Raw genomic sequence first — 25,533 nt, 5'->3', positions numbered from 1 at the left:
ACAATTATAGCATCCAGCATGTCTCCCCAGCGTTACAGGTGAGAAAGCTCCACAGCCAGTCTGTGCTAATGCTTCAGGATTTCCACTGCTGGAGGATTTGTAGTAATAGCATCACAGTGGTGAGAGATTGATTGCAAAAGATCCTCACTTCCTCAGGAGAACCGTCCAGGGAGAAAAATACAGGCATCTTCAATTTCAACTCCCACTTCAGGAAAGTCTAATGTAAAGTCAGGCAACACCCACCGACTCTCCCTGCCCCCTCCCGGCCCCCCTCCCCCCCGCCCCCAGCACCCTCTCCCTGCACCTTTTTTTGTTTCTGATGAAAAACAGCAACAAAGGGTAAGGAAATTAGATACATTAATAAAATACTGTATTGGAAAATATTTTTTAAAAATAAGTACGGTTTTCAGGATGTACAAGACGAGCATTCTCTGAGTTGTTTCCCTGCCTCTCATCCTCCCTAAAACCTTTTTGTCAAGAACCGTTGTGCAGAAAATCTTGGATGGTTAAGTCAAAGGAGAATAACCTGCTGTCTTTGCTTTGCAGAAAATTAATTTCAGGAACTACGCATACACACAGGCCAGGAGACACGGTAACACGAGGGGTGTTGGTGCTGTGGTAGAAGGGCGCTGCAGCTTTACTGCAGCAGGAAGGTGACGCCTCATCTCTTGGCAGCACCTCAAGTTTTGGCTGTGGGTTAATGTGGCACGGTCTCTATTTTTTTCTGGGTTAATGTGACATCTCAGTTTTGACAATGGGTTGGTGAGGAGTTAATGTGACATCGTCTCACTTTGAAGGCCCTTCACTGATGGGTTAACTCGGCTCGATTTAACCCATTCGGGTGCCTCTGCAGAGAAACGCCACCTTTCTCAAAAATAAATCCACAGCCCGCAGCAAAGGAAGCCACAAGCCCATAGAAGTCCGGAGGACTTTGGAAGCGGATAAAGCGGGACCCTGAGAGATGGCGAGGGGACACCGGTGGGCGGGCAGCGGGAGCCGGGTCAGCGCCGCGCCCGCCCGTCGGGGCAGGGGGGCATGCGGGAGGCGGGCACGGAGGAGGCGGGTACGGGAGCGAGCGAGGGACGCAGGAAGAGAGGAAGATGGAGGAGGCGGAGGGCATCCGAGGTGAGGCGAGGCGGAGCTAGTGGAGGGGACGCCCGTCCCCTTCCCGAGGAGAAGGAGGAGGATGGGCTGTGGCTGGAGTGGGGGGTAGGTGCTGGGACAGGGGTATCTCTGCTGCACACGTACCGGCGCGGGCGCGGCGCTATTAATAAACCGCAGGTGGCTGTAATTCCGCCTCCCCAGCTCCCAAGAAAAGTGTGCTCCCGCGGACTGCCGGCCCCGGCGCTCCCGGTGCGCTGCCGGCTCCCCGCTCCCCGACAGCTCGGCCCGCCTGCCGACTGATGATTCGCTCGGACACCTCCCCACCAAGACAAACAAACAAACGAAAACAATAAAAAAATTAAATTTAACATACAATGCATAAACATTTTGCATGTTTATTATTTAAATACGCACATATTGTATTTATTATATATGAATATGACGTAGTATGCATACGCCTATGTAATAATATATATAATATACAATAGGTATACATTTATTAGATATGAAACTGAAAACAAAAATACAGTATTTTTATATTGTATATAATATCGAACATTTTATATTCTATATGCTGTATATTTTTATTTTCTATACGTAATCTAAAGTATACCTATATATAAAAAAAAGTGAGGTTTTTTTGGGTTCGGGTCGGGGTTGTTTTTGGAGGCAGAGGGTTGAAAAGGATGACGCCGTTTTCTTGCAGGGGCCTCCCCGCGGTGAATAAAAAAAAAAAAAAAATACTGATTAGAAAAAAAAAATCGCAACAAAACCCAACGAACAAACAAAACAGTAAGATGAAATAGCAGCGATAGATCTCGGCGAGGAAAACAGCCGCAGAGCCCGGTGTGGCGGGGGCCGCGGGTGGGGTGTGCGTGGGGGGGCTCTCACGTGGGGGGGCGGCGGGCGGGGGGCGGGCCCGGCACCCCCGATCTAGGGCAGCTCGTTCCGTGCCGGAGCGCGATGTTCCCGCAGCGCGGGGATTTCTGAGAACTGGGGCTGTGTCCTCAGCTGAACCCGGCGCCGCGGCCCTCGCACAGACGCGGCGCCTTAAAGCGGCGATGGCGGCGGCGGGCCCCACCGCGCCGGCGCCGCACGTACGCCTGCAGCCCGCAGTGCGGAGCGGGGCTGCGGGCGATGCTGCCCGGAGCCCCAGGGGCTGCGACAGCGCCTGTGACGGGCTCCTGCCTGCACTGACCGTCCTTCCACCCTCGAGGACTTCGCACTATCCTCGAAGCACATGGACTGCACTTCAGCTCATTGCTTTTCCACCCCTCTCCATTTTCTGCCTTTTTTCTCTTCTTTTGCAACACCTCATCCAGAGAGTGATCTGCCCGATAGTGCTTACTTATCACCTGTATCACAGCATCCCTTCCCTGTGACAGCCTTCCAGGGTGAAACAGCAGAGCTGCCACCAACTCTTGCACCAGTGCTAATTAGGAAGTTTTGAAGGCCTTGCATTCAGCAGCACTCAACAAACTGATCTGATGAGCTTTGACCAAGTGCTGCCAACTGAGGCTGACCTCTAGTCCACATTCCCCACATATGTTATGGGCGTTCTGCTGCCAGCTCATTTTTCACTGGATGTCTTCGCTACAGTCAAAGGTAGGTGTTCCCAAATTAACTCTAGTCAAGCTTTCTACTTTTGAACTTGAGACTCACACACCCATATGCACACTGAAGGATGGTGTCTGATGCAGGCTGTAAAACCCATCTGGGATCCTGGGTGCATACTCAAGCAGCTAGCCCACGCTAAGTTCAATGCTGCCATGGCTACACCACTATCAGCACCCAAACCAAGCTGAAATGCAGATCCCTGGTGCCCAAGTGGGCTGTAATTTCATTGAGGCACAACATCCCCTGAGTACTTACCACCTGCAGAGGTAAGATCCAGAAGGGAGGAGCCATCCTGCTACAGAGGTCCAAGACCAGCTGAATTGCTCACAGTTAAGCTGCAATTCAAGAGGTGTTAGAAGGACCTCAAGACCAAGACCACAATCAATCCTGTCATGCAGAATATGGGCAGAATTGGACCAGAAGTTAAAGGTAAGAACAGAGAAACATAGTCTCCAAGTAGTAAATGGTATGTCACAACAGAGTAGTAAACAGGAAAGGAGAACAGCTCTGTATCCACAATGCTTGTGTCTAAAGGAAGTTGAATTTGAGACTGATAATCCTACTACTGGATTTTCAGGCCTGAGAAGTGTGTCCTGTCAGCAGCCTTCTACTGTGTAGCTGCTTTTAAAATGGAAGGACAGTTTGCTAGCAGATACTTACTGTCTTGCAAGCCTTTATATAGCAAGCAACTCTGCTGAATCTTTCTGATCTACAAAAGCTGAATTTGAAGATTTCTGTTGCATTACATGGCTTTATAAAGCAACTTTTTGTCTGCTCTGTGTGTTCAGTGACTGAGAGTCATTTCTTCAAAAGGTTAAAGCACTTCCTTCCTACCACACCAGGCTTCACAATGGGAGTTGTGGCAGTTGTCTGGTGGAAGAGGTTGCTGTATTTCCCTGACAATACATGCAGACAATCTGGGCAATGCATTGGTATGAAAGATACCACACATGTGTAAAATACTTTACAATGTGTTCATATTTATATGACCGCTGAATTACTATTCCATCATGTTGCCAGAATATCAGTCATGAATTTTCAGCATGGTCACAGGCTTTAAGAACACACATCAGCAAACAGGCCATTTATCTTGATATATAATTTCAACCATTTCTAACTATTGATCAATCCCTCAGCATCTTGTCAAATCATTTGGAGCTTATGCCATGAGCTTTGGAGGATGGAAAAAAAGCAGAATCTGGACTACTGTTTGGAGCCTGTGACTCCAAAATACTAGGAAATATTAATGCAGAAGAAGGATGGATTTCTTCATTTTGTCTTCGCAGAAAGACACCATCAGAGAAGAAACCTCTGTGCTCCATAGAACAGCCCACAAAAAGCAACAGAACAAGGTTTGAAGCAGAACACCTGATTCAGACTGTCTTTACAAGACTATTTGCTCCTCAAAAGAAAGTCTTTTTGGCCACAGTGGCACTAAAGGTCATAACACAAATTGGCTTTTGGAGCAAAACCACTTGAGGGTTCCCCCAGTTTGTGTCTCTCCAAGAGTGCCTGCCAGGTGTGTGTCATCCTCATCCTCCAGAAAAAGGGTGCAACATTTTAGGCACAGGGTCAGGGTGAACAGGATGTGGGGTACGTGGAGTAAAGGGTAGTTGGCATGGCTTTCATACTGAAAAGTTCTGGGTTTGAAAACAGAAGACATTTTTGAAAGCATCAGAAATAATAAACAGCTCTTCTTCCCCTGCAGCCTTACATCTCTCATAGAACCTGTGCCCATCCCTCTGGTGAGGAGAAGAGTCCTTCTCCTTGACAAACACACAGACTTGTTCTCCCTCACCTTCTTTGTAGGCTCTTGAGCGTCACTTCTGATTCTTCTCTTTGCTACTTCCCCTGCAAACATCTCCCTGTGCCCCCTCAAGTGTGAGCCCCTGGCTCTGACCTGCACCTCCACCTGTGCCTTTCTCACTCACCTGGAGGTTACAGTCTTCGTTGCTCACAACTCCCCATAATAGCTCCTGTCTGTACGCTGTCCCTCTGGACCAGAGAACAAGCAGCTGCCCTAAAAGGAGCCACTGACAACTTCCACCCTGACTCCACCCAGATGTGCTACGCTCCTCTACCCAGGGACTGTGCAGACAGCAAACATCTGCCCACCGGGAGCTGGTTTGGAGCTGTAAACAGTGGGTTGAATTTGCACTTCAGGCTTTCACAAGTCAGTGCCCTTGGGTGACAAAAGGTGTTAGGGTTATATCCAAGTGCTGTTGTGGGTTTAGAACTATGGAATGGTTTGGATTGAGAGGGACCTTAGAGATCACCTAGTTCCTACCCCCCTGCCAAGTTTAACATCTCATCTCTACAATCTAAGAGAACATCCTTGCTTAGCCTAGTTATTGCAAAAAACTAGCTGTGAATTATAAACTGAACTATGGATTAAATGCATGCTCTGAAATCATATCCAAGTATTGCCATCAGCACTATCATATCTGAGTGATGGCCCCTATCATCTGGAGATAAAGAGGTCTGTGAGCACAATCCCGTTCCCAGGCACATGTGTGTTGCTGTTCAGAAAGCAGTCACGGTCATTTTGATACTCTGTACAAGTATAAAATTCTGTTGGCATTACTTCCTAAGTATTGTTTGGACCTAATTAGCTTGGAGTCTTGGAGTTTTGGACTACTACATACATCAAAAAGAAAGGCAATATATTGTCTTTAATAGGCAATATATTCTTGGAGACATATTGGAATTATTTTTAAAGGTTAGGATGCATCCTCATTGTGGAACTGGGCATAGATCATGTTCCAATCTTTAAATTAGCCAAGAGTTAGCTTAAAACAAAACAAGCTTGCAAACAAAAAAGGTTTGGCTCTTTCATTTTAATGCACTATTAACACTTTCCTCTCTGAACTCTACAAATTAATGTAAGAGGTATTTATTAATGTGAGAATCTGACATGAAATAAGCAAATCACCTTCTGGGAAGCAACTTACATGTCACTGAAATGTGGGTGAGGACATCTCCTAGCAGGAACTTTTGAACACTCTCAGCCAAAGAAGCTTTGAAAGTGTGCTGTGAAAAAAAAGATGACAAACATAAAACTTGGGAAGCTACATCCTGGATATCCAGATTAACATGCCAGGGATGCAGCTTTCTGTGTAAAATGCTGTTGCCCCTCTGAAGGAAGCAGAAGGTTGTAGGCACAAGTACTGTATGGAAACCAGACATATACCAACAGCTTTAGTGCTACAGAAACGATAATACCTTCTGTTCCTCCTTCCTATCAGACCTGGAGATCAACACCTCTTCTTCTGCCTGCTGTCTCTTAAGCACCAGAGGCCAGTAGATGCTGGATCAGCTGGGAAAAATGCTGTTAGAACAGGTAAGAGTGACCTGCTGACTGATGACTGAGACTTGATGACTACCTCGTTAGGTATATTGCTCTATTCATGTTCTCTCTTTGGTCTTCATCAGCCTACAGATGATCCACTTACAGACCCAGCCTCTCGTTCTTTTGTTTTGTTTGTGCATTTTGGTTTTGGGTTTGGTTTTTTTCTGGTTATGACATGTTAAATTATTTCAGCCTGATGCCAATTATCCACGGCAAAGGATTATTACTGCCCGAGGTCACATGTAGTGATCTAGTGTGCTAGCATACAAAATGGCTGACGTTACTAATTTTTATCTCCTGCAGGAAAAGAACAACACTGCCTCATTTTGGTAGCCACTTCCTCATCATTTCCACATTCAGTTAATAAGATTAATAGCAACCTATAAAGCTCTTCACCATTCAGGCCCCGTCTGTTTTTGCAAGGAAGGGTGGGCTGCACTTGAGGGCAGTGAGATTCAGTTAGGGACCCTGGCCTGCCACGACTCACTCTCCTTAGGATGCAGTTCACAAAAGGAGGGAAAAAGCTCCTCCGTCTAACAGGAGTGATTCTCCACCTAGATGGTGATTTCAGAGGCACTTGTGTTACTTCGGCTAATGCTGTATAGAGGCTCATGTGCATTATTTCAAAGGCAGAGTCTTCCTCTTACTCTTTCTCCTGACACTTGCAAAACTGCAAAACATACTGACATACTTCACATCTCAGTACTGCTGGCTTAGGGGTGATGGCAACTTCTTTCCCTTCCTTTAAATAGTGCTTGATCCAGAAGACAACTTTTCACTCTTCTCTGGCTGAACAGACGTCAGTTAACTTTCACAACACTCTGTGAGCTCGGGGCGATCGACGGAGCAGAGATGCGGGCGTGTTATTTGGGTAGAGGTGACAGATTTTTGGGATTCGTTTAGGTTGGACGACGCTTACTCGGAGACAGGGTGTCAACCTGACCTTTATTTGCCAACAGTGGCAAAACGGCAGCCACTATGAGGCGGCTCTAAAACTCTTCTAAAAAACACTCCCTGGTGGTGCGCGCCCGGTGACCCCCGCCGGGGTACTTGCCCCGCTCATCGTGGGGGCACAGAGGGTCTCTCTCTGACTCGCCTTACGGAGCCGGCTGTTTCAGCGATGACGCTGTGCAACGTAACGCCGCCACTGGGTTTCTCCGGAGGGCTTCGCGGGACCCCGCTTCTTGCACAGCTCCCGTCCCCACGCCTCCTGCCCACGCGGGCAGTGCGCGGAGCCATCTCGCGGGTCCCGGTGCCGCGGGCAGGGAAGGGGAGCCAGTTCGGGTTCGCGCCGGGGCCACGGACACCCGGCCCGGGCGGGGCATCCCCGGCGCTCCGCCCGCCCTTCCCCGGCAGCGGCGCGGGGGGGCCGCGACCGGAGCGCGCGCCCGCCGCTCCCCGCGCCTCCAAGCGTTGCGTACCTTTCGGGGCCGGGCGCTGATTGGCGGGGCGCTGCCAGTGACATCAGCCGGCTCACTTCCCATTGGCCGGCCCGTTGCTGGGACCGTAGGACTTCCAGGGAGCCACTTAACCCGCTCGGCGCCGCCGCCCCGCGCCGCCCCCACCGCGGGCCCGCGCCCGAGACCGCCGCCGACTTCCCCGGGCCGCGGCAGGGCCGGCGGCGCGACCCTCGAAGTGGGAAGCGGAGCCGCGGCGCCTCCGCCGTCCCGGCCCCGGCAGCGCCCCGGCATCGCTGCTTTAAGCGGTCGCGGCGGGGCGCCCGGAGTAGCACGCGGCCTGGGGAGGGAGCGCGGGGATTGGCGGGGAGGCCGCCCGACGGACACGCCTCCCTTAGAAAAGGGGCGCCGTGAGTGGCGGGGGGAGAAAGTAAACACAGCCGGCCGGCCCTGCCCGCGGACCGGCCGGGGCGGGAGGGGCTCCGCGCCTGACGTGATGGGCCCCGGCGCGGCCGCCCCCGGGCAGGAGCACGCGGGGCGCGGGACGGGCGGTATCCTCTCCCCCGGCCCCTGCGCCGGACCCGGGCCGGCCGCGCGGGCGGCGCTCCCCCCTCGCCGGCTGCGCGCCGCCCCCGGGGGGCGGCGGTGAAGGACCTGCCCGGCGCCCCGCTATTTATTCGCCCCCCACGCCCCCTTCCTCCTCCGCCCCGCTCTTTCCCGCGCCGCGGGCGGGCCATGGCTGGCGGCGGCGCGGTCGGCCCGGCGGACGAGCACTGAGGGCACACGGAAACCCCCCTTGTCGTCGGGGCGCGGCCGCACCATGTCGGCCGTCGCGTACGTGGACTTCGTAGCGGCGCAGTGCCTGGTCTCCATCTCCAACCGCTCTGCCGTGCCCGAGGCGGCGCGGCTGAAGGTGCCGGGCGAGGGGGAGGCGGCCCGGGACCTGCGCGACCCCCGCGATGCCTGGAAGGACTACTGCGCCCTGCTGGCCATCGCCAAGAGCCTGCTGGAGCTGAACAAGTACCGGCCGCTGCCCGCCCCCTCCATCTGCAGTGACAGCGTGGAGAGCCCCGACGAGGACGCGGGCTCCGACAGCGACGCGGCCACCGAGCAGGGTTCCAGCCCGCCCCGCAGCCCCCCGCCGGGGCCGTCTCCCCGCCTGCGCGCCGCCGGGGCCGCCCCTAAGGGGAAGCTGGCGGCCGAGAAGCGGCACAAGTGCCCCTACAGCGGCTGCGGCAAGGTCTACGGCAAGTCCTCCCATCTCAAGGCGCACTACCGGGTGCACACAGGTCAGCGGTGGCGGAGGAAGGGGGGCGGGAGCGAGCGCTTGTCCTCGGATGAACCCGGCCAGCGGCGCGCCCGGCATCCCCGCGCGCCCCCCGCCGCCCTGCCGCGCCGCTCTGGCTTCGGGGCTGGTTCGTGTCTATCCCTCCTTCACGCCCCCCTTCCTTTTTCCCCGCTCTCCCCCAGCCCCTTCTCTCCCCAGCGCCCCTTGTCCGACGGGAGCTGGCGACTGCCCCGGGCGGGGCTGCGGCACAGCCTCCCGCCGCGCCCTGCCCGCCGCCCACCTGCGCCGGCTGGGAACCGGCCCGGCCCCCGCGGGCGGTGCGGGGCGGGCGGCAGATGCCGGGGATCGGAGCGAACTTCGCGTGTCCGGCGCGGCTGGGAGGATGGCGGCGGTGGCTGCCGAGTCCGCTCGGGGCGTCGGCGAGGGAAGCATAGGGGGCGGTGGGATTCAGGTTTCCTGGCGCTGTAGGCGGACGAGCGCCTGAGCCGGGTCAGAACTCGGCACCTATTCCGCAGGGGAGGCGAGGGCAGCGCAGTCCCCGCCCGCGCCCCTCTCGCTGTTCCTGCCGTCGGAGCCCGGGGCCCGCGCCCGCAGAGTTACGGGTGAACTCTGCTCGGCTGCAGGGACTGGACGCCCCAGGGCCGTGGCGCCGGAGCGGGGCTGGCGGCTCGGCTCGGGAGGGGGCGGCGGCGGCGTCTCCCTGAACGTCGGTGAGCGGCACCTCTGGGGCTTGCGGACACACCCCCCTCCGGCGGGCTGGATGGGGGAACTCGGGAAGCGCATCCCCTAAAGTCGGTGTCAGGCGCTCGGGCCTACCGGTGGAGCAGACTACCGCCGGGCTGCTCCCCGAACCGCCCCCGCGCTGCCCCGCGCCTCCGGACGAAGGGGTAGAGGCGCCGTGCGGGGCGGACCGACCCCGTTCTTCCCGGCGGCAGCGCCTCGTACTATCGGTTGTCGCGATCCAGCTTTGGCGCATTCCACAAGGGCTTCATTCATCAGGCCGTGTGCTCCCATTCCCGGCCCTCGCCCGGGCGCCTCGGAGGGTGTGGCAACATGGAAACCTGGAGATGAAACGTATCTGCGGCAGCTTGACCCCAAGGGGACAGCAGCTGCAGACTTCTCTGTTCGGTTTTTGGTTTTCATTTTGGTGGGTTTTTTGTTTATTTGTTTGTTTTTAGACTCTCAGTGCAAATGATTGAATAAAAACCTTTATGGGTCTGATTTACTCTTGGGATCATAGTGGAGTACAAAAAGGCTGCTTTAAAAATGCTCTGCATTAAAGGATTGTGTAAAAGAATGGAAAAGAGTGAATCAAAAGATACAAACGCTGCCAACACATTTCACATGCTTCACATCGGTTCTGTCAATGATGGTGTCTTTCGGGTTTTGTCTGTTGGTGGTGATGTTTAGTGGTGTCATATAAAACGAGTTTATCACCCAAGGAATGTACTGTGAGGCATTGCTGTAGAATTTGACACAGGTTGGGTAGGATATGACCACATCTGAGCTCCAGCTCAGCTTCCATTGCTCCAGTTCACCTGTGTGCCTAGGTGTGCATGCACTGCAGAGGAAGAGACCTCGTGCTGGTTGCCTACTGGTGCCCTGCTGGCAGATCTGCTTGGTGCTTAGCTCAAGAGGCTGGAGAGAAGGTGTAGGATTACTGGATATGGTTCAGCAATGGGCTCTGCAGATAGACTTTCTCTGAGAGCTGGGAAAGAGGATGGTCAGTGGTGACCCTATGCTGACCTCATGTGCTGCCAAGGATAGCTGTGTTACCGACTCAGGCTGCAGCTCAGATGCTCTTTTGGAGGTTGAGTGTAACTGATGCTCTCCAAAATGATGTCTCATAAGTGACAAAGAAAACATTGTTTGTATCATTTCCATTTACTACCCCATGCTCAAATATCCCCCCAATAAGGGAACCAGAATAGACGTTGGCTGAGATAACATTCTGTGTGATGACATGTAAATTAATGTACTGTACAACCCACACAGCTTGCTGTAAGCAGTAGTGTTATAATAAGTACTGCTGAAGTGGTATGAGGTTTAGCATGTGCTGCTCGCAAGTGGGTGGCCTTAGCTCCAAGTATGAGGCATTTGACTCAGACACACTGATGTACTGTCATGGTAGTTCCGTGTGATTAAAATCACTGCAGACATCCAGGAGTAATGAACTTTCAGAGCTTCCTAATGTGAAGTTAATTGTAGCTAACTTAAATGCTAAACGATACTGATAACGTTAATTATTTTTATAGATGACAACAATTCCTTAGCAACAGTGGGATTCAATGGGACCTCTGGAGTTATTCATAACTGTGTATTGCAGAGCATTAATGTGCCCTCCTTAGTACCATTTTATTTCCTTTTTTTTCAAAGAATCTCTCTATCATCTATCTGCCTTTTTTCATCAGGCCACCAACTAGGTTTCTTGCTGCAGTGTAGCCTTTAGTGGAAGTAGGTGCACAGCCACCAGTAGAAGCTTCCTGGTCTTAAATTTTTAATATTTAATCCCAGTCTTTCTATCTTAGAAAATGGCTTAAGGATTTCTGCTCACACCCATGAACTTTTTTGTACTCACAGTTCTCTTTATTCATGAATCCTAACCAAGCAAGTTGGGAAGCTCTGGATCCTTCCCTTTCTTTGTAGTGGTTGGGAATCTAAAAACTCACCAGACCATCTTTGGTAACGTAGTGCAAAGCTAGAAGCAAAATACCAAATCAAAGTAGAAGAATAGAAGGCAAAAACTTGATGCTCAGAGGTTAGAAGTCTGTATCTTATTAACCATTCTTTAAACTTGTTGGTTCAAGGGTTCCATATTTCAGATACTAAAAATATCTATATAACTGCTTGAAGTTTGGGCCTTTGATGATAATGCTAGTTCCGTTTCCAGAAGGCTCAAATTAGCTATCCATCAGAAACTGTCTTTTGAGTTGATCTTTACAGAAAAAGATCATCAGATGGCACTGCATATCCTGTTGTGCAAACAGCCCCCTTGCTTGTGCTGTTAGTCCCACTGAACTCAGCTTGATTTAGTAGAGCAGGATTTGTATGGGGAAGCCAAGGAAGTCTGAACCCTGCCCCTTCTTGGGAGAGTAGTCTTTTCATTCCTCACTAGGCCTACATTCAAAATACATTAGTTTGCAAAGGTGCAGGGATACAAACACAGGCATCACTGAAACTGAGCTATTGCCTCTCCTCCCTCTTGACTACCATCCAAAAGTGACTTGGAATTTGTGATTTAAGTTTGGTGTCTTGAGAAAGAAGAGCACTACAGGTAAGGTTGTTCTTCAGCATGAGCTGTGCCCAGTAGCATCTCTGAGGCGCACGGTGCTAGTGTAGGAGAGGAAAGGTGGCATTATGCCTCATGGCTCCCAAACCAAAAGCTGCTTGTCAGGAAGGCAGGTGGAGGGATGAGTGTACAACATGACCATACCTTAAGTTTCACTGTCACTTACAGAATGGCGTTATGGGAGTATAGGACATGTAAACTTGGCTGAAGTTTGGCTGAAGGGATTATAAATGGCCTATCTGCTTAGGAGTCTTGAGCATTGAGATTGCAGACTTGACCTTCAGAGCATAGAAAAATGCCTAGGTAGACGCAAGCCCTGGAAGTGGTACAGAGGTCAGGAAAAAGTGAATGACTCATCCGACCAAGAAAATAACAAGCAACAGCAGATAAGCAGAGTTACCTTCAAAATGCACAGAATTCTCTAAATAGGTGGATGTAGAGGTGTGGTTATGACAGGGTTATTATTAGCCTCAGAGACGGAGTAGGGGGAACAACTTAATGGAGAGGGATGTGCAGGCCAGAGGATTTCCAGGAAAAGTGAAGGCATACAAGAGCAAACAAGCAATCTTAATTAGGAGCCTGTACAGGAAGTGCAGAGCAAAGGGCAGGGAGAGAAACTGGGAAGAGAAACAAGCTGTATGAAATTCATGTTTGCATTTGATGGTGTAAATATAATCCAGCTAAAGGGCACATGACCACTGAGATCAGATCTTCCCCATCCCTCCTTCCTGAACAGAAAGGTACCATAAAAGTAGTTTGTGAGATGCTTCCTCCTACAGGACTTGTAGGAGTTTGCTTGCCTGAGGAGCCTGAGGATTGGTGGGAATTTCACATGTACATCCAGTGCCCTTAATTAAGAGCTTAGATGCACAAAACCCAAATGTGGGAAAAGTTCTCCCTCTTCACCTAGTCTTTTCAGACAACTGCATCATCATGTAAACTGGATCCAAACACAGCCAAGAGTTTTGTTACACCAGGCAGCTGATGCACTCTTGAGTGCTCTCAGCAGTGCTCAGTAGCATGACTTAGGCAGAGGTGTGAACCCACAGGTTGGCAGTCTGCACAGGGAAGCTGAGGAGCATTTCCAGCAGAGAGTTAAGAACAAACACTGCAGCTGCCTGTTGCTGCTATCCAGATATTGTGGTGTTGGACTGGCCCCTGTATCGGTTGGGTTTGACTGTGCTGCTTTGTTATTTGTGTTCTAGATTATTTCACTCAACAGACTGTACAGATGCTGGTATGTTGACAGTCGTCTGCTTGCTGAGAGCTTTTTCAGTAATTTTGTTTGAGCATAATCTGAAATTTAGCATTTTACGCTCCTCCTATCCAGCTCATGCAATGCCAGTTAGCCAGATCCTTTAGAATAAGACCAAAGAGTGGAACCGACATTTTTTGCTAAATTCAGATTGCCATGTGAAATACCATGGTTAACGAAAGTGTGCAAATTGCTGGAGTTCTAATGGGCATTTTTCCAGCTCTTGGAGAAACATATTCATCCTGACTGGGAGCCTTGCCAGCTGAGTAAGGTAGACAAAAATCCTCAAGATTAAGTTCAAAGTTGCCTGATTCCCAGTTGTCTTGTTTTATGATAAAAAATTAAAATTTTAAGCAGGTGTATGTGTCACTTGTGGGAAGGTGCTCCAGAAAAGTTTATCAATTGAGTCAGCATGACAAAGTTCACATGTAGGACAGAAGCAGTGAGCAGACATTATCCATAAGAGCACAATTCCTGCTTCCAGATGGATGTATTGAAATTGCAGCTTTACAGAGTTCCTGCACAGTGTTTGTGCAGTGGCACTGAAGACCATGTGGTGCTGCTGTTGTTAGCCTGTGTTTCTTGCAGCCCCAGCTGTTAGGATCCCTGCAGGAACTCCTTTGTTTCTCTTTGTTGGCTGCTGTGTTGTTGTGCACCAGGCTGCTGCTTCTGTGCTTCTGGTCTTGCACAGTTTCCAAGCCTGCAGCTGGAAGAGCAGGGAAGGGCCAATTGAAAATTAAACAGAGTCTGAGGGAGTGATGGTAAAGAATACTTCAGACACTGTTCACTTGTGGTAGTGCAGTTCACCATCTGTATTCAGGTAATGATGAATGTGCATAGCCTGAGAGCACTCTATAAATACCTTAAATTTGAGGGAAAGGTCTGTTGAAACAGTGGCTAATAAATTCAGAGTGAAATATCAAAAGTTATGTTATCTTTCTGAATGCATGTAAAATTGGATTCCTCCTTTCCCTGTAAAAGCTGTTTCCTCTTAGCAAGGAAATTTGATTATTCATACAGGACAGGAGCATAAACCCAATGTCCTTTGATCCGAGGTAAGTGCCCTAAGCACCAGGCTAGGAGTTGGTCTCTCTCCATTGTTCAGTTAATATTCAAGTATTACTGCAAAATGGAGGAAGTTCACATGACGATAAGTCAGGAAAGGAGAAGAGGTAAGGACTTGTCTCATGTATCCATGAACGTACTGCTGAGGGCACTCATCTCAGCTAAGAAAGCATAGATCTAGCTCTCTGGTGGTTTGGAAAGATCTTTCCCAAGTTGCTTCCCTGACTGATCTCTCTCTGTGTATATGTGCACAGTCTCCCAGAGAAAGCCTTTTGTAACCCAGCCAAAGAGGTTTGTGCTGTGGCAGAGAAGCTGAAAGGGCATCCCTTGCGTTTGATACTGTGTCAGTGGGATAAGAGCAAGACCTAGTTTTCCTGGAATTTAGACTCAGCAGAAGCAGATTGTAGCAGGTGGTTTTGCATCTGGACTTTTGAAAGAGACCCAAAACACCTGTATGTCCAAGCAGCTGCTGAGTGCTAGTTTTAAGAATGTCAGAACATCCTGAAAGCAGCATTTTAATACTTGAATCAACCTGTTGTGTTTAATTCTAAATCCTGGCAGAATAGACCCCTTGCTGGAACCCATCCATCTGTTGTCTATCCCATCTGTTTGATCTGTTGTCTGGTTTCATGACCATGGTCTAGGTGTTCCAGGAAGCCTTTGTTTAGGCATGTGGTCCCTAACATCCTCACTGCTGATCTCTCTCTGCATTAGTATCTGTACCTTGTTGCCATGTGTTCTAATGATCTGATTTTGGAATATCTGAGAAGAGGAAGAAGCCTGCTTGCAAGGCCTCCAATCTGTCTGCCCTGAAGATCTATCTTCACCAGAATATCTTGCGTGTGGACACTCAGTCAAAGTCCAGTGTCCCACAGGAAATTGCTCGTTCAGGGTGTGTGGGGCGAACGACTGGGGAGAAAAGTGAGAGATACCTGAGACAGCAGCTATTCTGTGTATTAAAGCCACCATGAACTGCAGCTCCTAACCTCAGTCATCCACACATAAAGCAGCATTTTTTGGTGAGAAGGTAGATGACTAATCAGGATACCACTACTACCTGTATTTATGTTAATGAGTCAGCTAATGCCCACTCTGTATTCTTTTTTCAGAAACCCTTTTTGCATAAGACTGCAGTGTGGGGAAATATGAAATGTCCCAGGGTAGGAAAAAAAGTTAAATTATTTTTTGTCTATTCAGATTAAAATGGAAATGGGATAAAATAAAGTGGACCTGCCTCAGGTCATACAAAATAGCTTGGATATAGAGTTTAAACTTGCACAGAAAGAAGAAACTAAACATTTGTGGTAGAGAGTGGAGAGAAGGAACAAGTAGAAAATGACAGGTGAAGCAAGAGGGTAAGATGAATAGGTTCTGCAAAGGCCTTTATAGCCATATGGGATTTAAAGTAAGCCAGGGTTGCTAGAGCAAGAGTTCTTTAGACTGTAGAGAAGACCTGTGAAGCACCACTATTAGCTTATACTCAGAATAAACTATGTCTCTCACTGTATTCCTGGTACCACAGGGCACTAAGAATGGGAGTCTGCAGATGCACCTATTCCTATAACCTATAAATCAGTTTCTCATTCACTGCCTAGTTCTGTAAGCTGCCCTGGATATATGTGTATATACATATTCTTTTTTTTTTTTTTTTAAAGAGAATTATTTACATCTTGTGTCTGTTGTGTTAGGATCCAATCAGACATAGTTTTAATTACCATGATGTACCATTGACCTTTCCTTCATGTCTTGATGGAAAATCCCATTGGAAGTATATCTTAAAATGTCAGTAGCATACAGGCACTAAGGGAATCAGTGTATAATAGAATTGCGTTTTAGTGGTTCATTCTGCTGTTTCAAGCTTTAGCATTACTACCCGCAAAACTAAGGGAGAAGAATCATAGGGAAAAGATACGCCTTGCCTGAGCTGACACAGAAATCCGTATCTCCAGGTGGAGGCAGCACTAGCTTGCATTGCAGCTCTCTAGGCCACTGCCTGCCCAGCAAGCGCATGAGCTGCAAGACGTGTTTCCTCAGAGGGCTCTTCCACAGACACCTCTGCTGCTTTAAAAAGAAAGCACGTCAAATACAGGTAGCCCTGCCAGCTTTATTGAGTGGACAGGTATCACATGCCATCAGCCGTCTCTGCCTTGCGTTAAGTGCTTCCTGGAGACAAACTGCCTGCCTTGCACCTATTGAGACTGTCACCGGGGCTGGTGTCATCCCTTACAGCTTTGTGACCAAGGGGAGCAGTGACTCCTCAGGCTCGGAGACGACCCCTGAGGGCCTGCAAAAGCCTCCCTCCCCCTTGTCTCTGCTCTGAGAAGCTTGGAGTTTAATGTATCCAGGTGTCAGGGGTTGTGCCTACTTTCATATAGGCACTTCCGAAGTGGCTGTAGCAGGTTCTGCAGGTTTGTATTGCCGAGGTGGTGACGCCATTCTCCGCTGCTGTACTTGGGAGCTCGGCGGTGGGTGGGGGACAGTGCTGGTGGCATCCAGGTGCATCCAAAGGAGCGTGGCCCCCCGTCTCTGCCCGCGATCCCTGCTGTGTCCGTCCTGGTGCGCAGCGGCTCTCCTGTTGGTAGCAAGCGTCTGCACCACGCCAGGCTCCCGCAGCATTTTTGTCCTCCCCCAGCCGAGCCAGGGCTGATTCCCTACAGAGTACAGTGCCAAAGGCACAGCAGGTGAGGTGACCCTCAAGGGATCCTGAACAAGCCCTGCTTTTCCCTAAAGCTTTGTGGTTATGCTGCATAACCTCAGAGTGCTTTCCCTTGCATGTGAAGGTGCGGGGTAGGTCATGCTGCTGCTGTCATGTGTCAGAGGAAATTCCAGAAGCAGGGCTTCATTTTTTCTTCCCATGTACAATTCCAAGAGGGCATGGGGAGGAGTTCAGTTTCTTGAGGGCTGCTTGAGGCCAGATTTTAAATATTACTTTTAGCGACTCAGGTTGGATACTACCATGCCTAAAATGGAGCTGGCTGCACCCCCAAGACCGTGGTGTTTGTTATCCAGCCTAGGCACCTAATCTCCCTGTTTACACTTGGGCACTTCTGCAGGCTGAAGAGCTGTCCTGAGGTAGGTGGTTGGCAATGTGGTTTCTGGGGATGAGGCAGGGTGTCTCAGTTGCTCCCACTGCTCTGGGGTGCAAGTGCCTGACACAGAGGCATATCCTAGATGGCTCCACACGTGCAAGATGTATAGCGCTCCTCCCACGCTCCCCAGGGGGAGCAAGAAAGCTGTTCTGCACCTCCCACTGCCACCTGCTTCTAGGAGCTGTGACAGAAACCATGAGATAGATTGCAAAAGAGCAGCACAAGTGAAACACTTGCCTCAGATGCTGAGGGCAGGCACTGGGCAAGGGCAGTGTTGTGAGGCTTCTGTACAGCTCTCGGTGCTGCTCCACTGTGTAGCTGTGGTCGTGGTCTTCATGTACGTGTGACTGTACATACTGTTTTAATTAATTAATTTGTTTTATGCAGGTGGTGGTTGTTCAGAAGGTCTTCCAACCATGTCTAAGAGCATACATCAGGGAGCCAAGAAATGCATATATAACAAACAAAATAGCCCTGACTCAGGATGGCTGTCAGCTCTGCCTCTGTCAGCCTCAGGCTTTGACTTCATCTGCTCCATTCTTCTCCCCTGACTGAGGACCAGCAAGGCCATGAGGTGAAAGAGGCAAGAGCAGGGGGAGCAGCCACAGGGCTGTTGTGACCTGTGAAGTCCCACTCATCCAGCTCAGCTCCATGCACACTGCTTGGTCTGGAATAGGGCAGCTGCCTGTTAAGGAGCACAAATAATCAGGAGCCCAAATGGTGAAAGCAGCTGCATTATTCAGGGTGGCTCACTAGGGCTTTCAGGGCCCATGGTGTAGCTACACCTCAGCTTACCTGCTCTGTCTTATCTGTCTTTTGGATACCATCAGTGGGTCCCTCCCCACCTCCTTTCTCCTCCCTGCGACTCTGACACACTGCCTACTGCTGATTGTCTTCCTGGCTTCAGGGCTGTTCATTCAAGTCTGTAGCTTTTTGTCTCTGCTGTTGTGTCTGTGGAGAACTCCAGGACTCACTTTGTAAATTACTCCTCTTTTGTTTCATCTTTGAATGTAAAATGAGCTCACCTGTTGTGCCAAACACCCCAGTACCAAGAAATACTAGAGTTCCTGAGTTTCTTTCCAATTCTTCCAAGCTGGAAAACTCCTGGGATAGTTCCTGTGTTTCATGGTTGACTATAAATAGCTGTTACAGAGCTGCCACTTATATTCCCTTCAGGAGACTGAAGAAAGTAAATTAAGGCATCAGAACAGCAGCAGTGCATGGTGTCTGTGGTGGAAAGTTTTTGTGTGAACTTAAACACCAGTTTCCATCTGTGCTGTGTACTAGGGTCAGCCTTGCTGCTCCAAAGGCATTGTGTGTGTGCCTGAAGACAAAGCCTGTGCAACCCACAGAGGTGAACGGTAGGGATGTGGAGTGCCAGGAAGATGACACAGAGTGCTCTCCAATCCTTGCACCCCTGTTTTGTAACAGCAAAGTTGTGGTATGGTTTAGGTTAAGGTGTTCGGGTTTGCTCTTCATCATTATAGCAAACATTTATTCTGATAGAGCGTGAATAATGAGGTGTTTTTCCTGTCTTCAAATCAGCTGTCTAAGAGATTGATACTTGCTGGAACACCTTGTATTTCCAGGGGAAGGACTGACAGGGGAGCATGGAACTTCCCTCTGCAGGTGCAGCAGTTTTGCCCTACATGTTAGCAGCCCTGAGGCTTCACTGTTCTCCTCAATGCCGCCCCACTCAGTTCTTCCTGGGCTGGAATGACTTGCCCTAGGTGAAGGATTTTTTTTTTTTTTTTTTTTTTTTTTTTTTTTTGCATAATTTTCTAACTGTTACAAATAATTCAGTAGAATGGAAGTGTCAGAGGAATAATTCTGGCACTCTTTTCCCAAGCTACTGTAGTGAGACCAACATGAAAAACATACAGGCACAGGCAGAGCTCATCTGTTGTTTTGACAGTCTTCAGGTCATGTAAGGTTCTGCACTAGAATGTGAGTTTCATGTGTTTGGAGGGGGTTTTGGCTTCTGCTGGAGGTGAGACTGAAACCTGATGAAGTGAGTTATCAACAACTCCACAGACGTTGGCACCATGGCAGGAAACAAAAGCAGCTTTTTCCCCTCAGCAGCATGTTCTCTGGTTCCTCAGCAAAGCTGGCATGTGCCGATCTGCATTTCCCCTGCTCCCCTAAATCTGTCGTCCTTTTCTCCACACAGGTGAGCGACCATTTCCCTGCACGTGGCCCGACTGCCTTAAAAAGTTCTCCCGCTCTGACGAGCTCACACGGCACTACCGAACCCACACTGGCGAGAAGCAGTTCCGGTGCCCCCTCTGCGAGAAGCGGTTCATGCGGAGCGACCACCTGACCAAGCACGCCCGCCGCCACACCGAGTTCCACCCCAGCATGATCAAGCGATCCAAAAAGTCCAGCTCCAGCAGCTCCTTGTGAAGGCAGGGCTGGCCCTGGGGGAGGAGTGGGGAAGAGGCAGGCTGTGGTGAAGATGCAGGCAGTGGTGCCAGAACATGAGCATCCGCTGCGGCGCCGGTCACCCTCGCTGTCCAAAAGCACATGTAGCCGGCATTTGAAAAAAACAAACGTACTCAGTATCGCCCTCCCCGTCTTCCACCTCCTGGCCCTGCACTGAGAACAACGGTCTGGAACAAGTGGGCTGTGGGGTGAGAGGAGGGAAGGGGCAGCCAGCAAGGAGGTGACCACCTCTTCTAATGTAATGCGTTGATACTGGTGTACATACCTATGACTGGGCAGTCTGGCCTGTGCCACCACAGTAGCATGACCCCAGAGTCTTTGTGATTGCTGTGTCATGAACATGTTGAACAGTGTAATGCTGCTTGTATTTAGAGTCTGTCGAGTAAAAACACTTTCCGAGTCACATAAATAACTCTCAGATAAGAACTCCATAGCACATTGTAGAAGTGGATTTACTTCTGTGTATCTTCTGCGATCCGGCACTTAAAGAGACTATTATGAGAAACATTACATTACAATAGTGTCTGATTGATATACTGAGATAAGGTGAACTTATACTCAATAAGGCCCATTAAAGTAAATAGGTCTTTTTAATTTTTCTTTTTATTAAATATACTATACTTTTGAATATAAGCTGGACTTTTCCAGTGAAAACATGTATGACTCAAGAAGATACTTAAAGCAAAAAAAATATCCCCATAAAGAGCTCAGTAATTTTCTGACTGTGTGTGTATTTAGCTCTGTTATTCACTTATGTGGAAAAATACAAGTCAGCCTAGATAATGTGGCGGGCATGTGGGAGCTGAAGCATATGTCTCTCATATGATCCTATACTTTACTTGTCAATAATACAGTACTGTATTATAGAAATGCCACTGACAGTGCTTTATTCTGCTGTGGTTTGTTTGAATGGGTGCACAAAGCAGCTACCATCTTTACAAACTGCTGCTTTTTTTAAAGGCTTTTTCTCTTCCTACACTTGCCTTAAAGATTTATTCTCTTCATACCATGGCCTAACTCCCTTGGAGTCCTATGGGAGTTGTGTGTGTTTATGGAGAGAGTAGACCTTTCCTTAAGAGCACTCTGCTAATGGAAACACCTAAAATTACTGTAAGGAGCACTTTGGAAGGGCTCCTGTATCTCTTGATTGCTCTTTCTATGGAGTATGGGGGAATGCCACAAGCTAATTTGAAATACAGAAGGTGTCTTGCAAATACTCCTGTATGATATAAGCTTCTCTTGGTAGTTTGTACCTGTGTCATGCATGGCACATCAAATGCTGATAAAGGCAATGTTACTTTTATTTTAAAGCTATTTTTTGATCTTTAGAAGGAGCAGAAATATCACTGAATGAAAACTTTCAGCTGTGGTCATTAGTGAATATTTCAAAATTTTTTATGTTGAAAGCATGAAATTTAAGAGGTTATCAGTGATATATTTTTTTCCCTTCCTCAGCTGTGTAAGGGGGGGAGAATTCTGTTTACACATTAATTTTTTCAAGAAACATTATTCTGTTTAGTTTTTACCCCTTCCTCCAGAAGGGGAAGGGGAGGTGCAGCCCTACTACAGAGACTTAGGGCCAAATTAATTTTGTGCGTATTTACACTGAAACCCAAAGTGTCTCCACTGCAGATGAATTTAGATCATATTGTAAAATTCTGTACATAAAAGATCGTTAGCACACCTGCAATTACAGTATCTTATTGTTTTAGCTGATAAAAAGCTTGCTTCCTAGAAACAAACATAAAAAATTAACTCGGAGAGTAGAGTGTTTTCCTCTACAGTTGTATATGGCTTTCAGCATTAGAAATCAGTTTGCATACTGTGTTTTTACCTGTGTAGTTCATGATAGATCTTGTCTATGTGAAGAGAACTGCTTTTAAAGCATTGGGGATATTGAACAGTCTGTGGAATAAAAAGGGATGTGTTTTCTTCAGTGAAGACATCAGGAAACCAAGCACACTTTCTACCTCCGTTTCAGCTTTTTGAAACATTTATTTTAGAAACCAAACTTTAATTTCTTGTATTCAGATTGAGTCGTAGGGACATAGGTTCTTTGTAATAAAAACTGGTAGTGTTGGTGTTTCTATTGATCTAGAAATACAGAAAGTGTTCTGCTTACCAGTACTGTTAATGCTGCCTTGTGGAGTAGGGTCAGGGCCACGAGCAGCCCGATGAGATTCAAAGGTGCATCTATGTTCATCTTTGTTCTTCTCTCTGAAGATCAAGCTAGATTTCAAGCCTCCGTCCTGCAGTCTGGATTGTCACCATTTTGTGGGACAAATGCAGCACTTGGAAAATTAAAACCCGATCCTGTGATATACAAGAGATCCTCATATCCAATCAACCACAACTGGAAGCTACAGCTGATAAGTAGCTCCTTAATCAGTATGTAAACATTTTCGTCACTTAGCTACCAGGATTAACTGATGTAATGGCCAGCTTTATGGTTTCCATGTTGTGTATTTGGGGTAGAATGCACACCTAAAGAAACATTGTTGTTTCTGCGAAGTCTGAAATAGGTGGGAGGTACTTTAGTCCATGGGACAATGGGATGCAAGGCATGTGTCACCACTGCCAGTGACAAGATCCTGTTTCTGGAAAAAACCCTTCCTAAATGGTAATGCATGCTGTATTTCAGCATTGGACAGAAAGCATTAATGTGATTAATTAACCACTAACAGAATGCATTAGGAATAATCAGGTTTGGGGATTTCGTTTTACTGTTTTGTTAATTTGGTTTGGTTTTTTTTTTCTTTCAGTAAAAGCAAACAGTGGCTTTAACACCTAAAACAAACTGCAGGTTAGTTCCTTGCATCTTGAAGTTAAGTTTTAAATAGTGTTGCAAGTGTTGGAAAAGAAAAGGAAAATCAGGTTCTCTAATACCGTATGTACTTGTTGTACTATTTTGGAAGTACTTAATAGCGCTGAAGTTAGGACAGCTCCTCTTCTTAAGAAAGTCCGTTAGTGTAGAGAAGTCATGGACTTAAAGGTATAGCTATATTACATATTTCTTTTTGAACTTTTTTCATGACCGACATTACAGATCTGTTTTCAGCTTGCAGATGGCTTCAGCCCAGCAGACGGCAGACTGGACACATACTTTGAAATGCTGTTTTACAAACAAGTGATCTGTAACACTGTAAAATACCAACTCCCAACAGTTTAATCAGTTTTATTTTTGTACAGTATTCCTATTCTTTATAAGTTATTTTGCTGTCCTGTTTTGTAAATCACATGAAATTGTAAAAAAAGGAAAAGAAAAAAAAAGTAGGCATAGATGTTTTTTGTACATATGTGTATATATATATATTGTCCAAATAAAGAAAAAAGGAATAAAAAACCCAAATGTTGTCTTGAATGACTGGAGTCAAGCAGTGGTCATGTAAACCAGCCTGAGTCAGTACAAAAAAAATACTGCACATTATGAAATCTATAGTTTGAGTGGTATGTGAACCAGCTTCAAAGGTCTTAGTGTTGCTAGTCATCATTTAGGTAGGGTCATGTTTCTCTACTTTTCCAGAGGTTTTTCCCAGGCATTCCTTCTACCAATACAGCAGGGAGACAGAGACACAAGTTGTACTCAGGAAAAAGTGTCCCAACACCTGCATGCTCCAGCTCCCAAGAAGTCTATCTCCCACTGCTCCATGGCTTTTGACCTCAGAGTGGTGCTCTGGCTAACACTGTGCCAGCTGCTCAGTGAGCTAATGATGCTTCAGCCTGTGCAGCCACACTGCTGCCTTGAGCTTTCCATGGCTTTGGAGCAGTCACTGGTGTATGGAGATAAAAAGCATCTGCTTGGCCTCTGAAGGAGGGAAAGGCAAGGTACCCTGTGCCAAAAAACTCCCCAACAGTCAGTACAGTCACTGACATCACAGTTACTGAAAGCAACCACACCACTTACAGGAATTAACCTGGTACGTGGGTATGACTGCAAGATGAGCCCTGGACCCGCGGGAACATGTAACCTTCCAGCAATGCAGGCAGGGACAAAGAGGTGGAAGATGGCCATCTGCAGCTGGAACAAAACTTGTTAAGTAGCTTCCAGATTTGACTCAATGCTGAGTTCGAGTTTTCTCTTCTTAGGCTGGATGACTAAAGGACAGATAAGAAAACTCAGCATAATGTTTTCTTTTTTTGGCTTGTCATTGATTTAGGAATAAGGGACACAGGGCTATGGCATTGGCCTCATTCCCTTGCAATCCCATCATAGGAGACTTTCCACAAATTTACCATTCTTCATCTTAAACCTTTTAATAGTTGGTTTTAGTGCTGTAATTTGAACAGCCACCAAAATCTGCCTAGTGTAGAGAAGGCCTTAGAAGAATGTTTCCAACCACTGAGATGTAGTACACTGTACAGAGGGGTCGCACCAGGAGTGGTATAAATTTTGACTAGCAATGGGTACATCATGCAAAGACTTGGGTGCACCACAGTGGTGCTGGCATCAGTGGCATGGGGAAGTGTGACCCTGAACACAGACCTGCTGATTCTAAGAGCACAATTTCTACAAGGTTGTGAGGGTCTCCTGTATTTTCATTTTTCCTCTCTACCAAGGAAAAAAGAAAGGGAACATGCCACAAAATGTCTTAAAAGTCCAGTTAAATGCCTGCAGAGTGGCTCAGAAAGCCACACACAAGGAAGGCTGGCTTTTTGAATCTGCCTGCTGGGTGACCTGGATAATTTTGATCTCCAAGGAGTCTATAACAATGTTACTCAGCACTCACTCTTGAAGGGCTAAAGAGTCTGTGAGGTTTCATTCATGCATCAGAGCTCTGTAACAACCACTACCTTCACAATGACTTTTACTTTGGAAACCAAACCTCTTTCAAGTTGAGCTGCTCACACTGCTCAGCCACAATGGAAAAGTTTCATCAGCAATAACTTAATGCAAATGCACAATTGTCAGAATACTGTATTTACTCAAGTACTCTTTAAGGGACTCCCTTAAAGAAGGAGAAGCTTTCCCAGCGGCAAGAATTTTTCAGCTACCATGCTTTCTCTGCCATGCTCTCCTCAGCTGAGAAACTCTCTGAGCCCTAAAACACCTCCTCAAACACTTCCACAGGTATTGTGGAAATCTTCCCATTTCAAAAGAGAAGATCTTGACTGCCATCAGTTCTAATCCTGAACAGACATTTATTTCTGTATGATTACACACAGTATTTTTCTGGCTCATCTATGGCTTTTGGAGTGAGCTAGAGTCCCTATTGATTTGAGCTTGTATTTTTTGAATTGCTACAACTGTTGCTGTATTTTTACTGGCTTGTTGACTTTCAATTGATAATTGATAAACATCCTATCACTTTTCATATCAAACCCCATCAGTCTAGACAATACTGTCTATTGCCTCTTAGGTCATATAATGCCTATGTGTCTGCACAGCAGAACACAAGGTACAAAGGAAATGGAGTGTGTAAACCACGACACGAGGAGAATCACTGAGTACATAAGGGCAGTTCACTATTTCAAGATCCAAAAATGCTCTCTTGGAATTCAGAACGCATGGAGAAAGATACCAAAGAGTACAGACAATATCAGAGCCATTCCAACACTGTGCTAAAAAGGTGCACAGAGAAATCTTGGACTTTCTCAATGGCTTTTTTTTTCTCTTCTGGCTAATGGGCAGGGCCAGAAA

General features: G+C 47.9%; 1 protein-coding gene across 2 annotated transcripts; it reads left to right on the top strand.

Annotated features, from left to right (window-relative positions):
- Window positions 1-7,917: 7,917 nt before the first annotated feature.
- KLF9 (KLF transcription factor 9) lies at window positions 7,918-23,238 on the top strand. 2 transcript variants are annotated; one of them, XM_082301650.1, is made up of 2 exons: window positions 7,918-8,756; window positions 19,624-23,238. In XM_082301650.1, the coding sequence occupies exons 1-2, from the start codon at window positions 8,288-8,290 to the stop codon at window positions 19,854-19,856; spliced, it is 702 nt and encodes a 233-aa protein (XP_082157776.1). In that variant the 5' UTR covers window positions 7,918-8,287; the 3' UTR covers window positions 19,857-23,238. The 2 variants fall into 2 exon arrangements, with proteins under 2 accessions (XP_082157776.1, XP_082157775.1); XM_082301649.1 differs by lacking the exon at window positions 19,624-23,238 and adding an exon at window positions 8,938-10,512.
- The last annotated feature ends 2,295 nt before the right edge of the window (window positions 23,239-25,533 follow it).

This window comes from Coloeus monedula (genome assembly GCF_965178545.1).
Source record: "Coloeus monedula genome assembly, chromosome: Z".
NCBI classification, from domain to species: Eukaryota; Metazoa; Chordata; class Aves; order Passeriformes; family Corvidae; genus Coloeus; species Coloeus monedula.
This window is presented reverse-complemented; position numbering and strand designations above follow the sequence as displayed.

Coding starts and splice junctions, on each gene's coding strand:
- KLF9 (XM_082301649.1), top strand. CDS start 8,288: ATGTCGGCCGTCGCGTACGTGGACTTCGTAGCGGCGCAGTGCCTGGTC. Junction 8,757..8,937: donor GCACTACCGGGTGCACACAG/GTCAGCGGTGGC, acceptor GCTCTCCCCCAG/CCCCTTCTCTCCCCAGCGCC.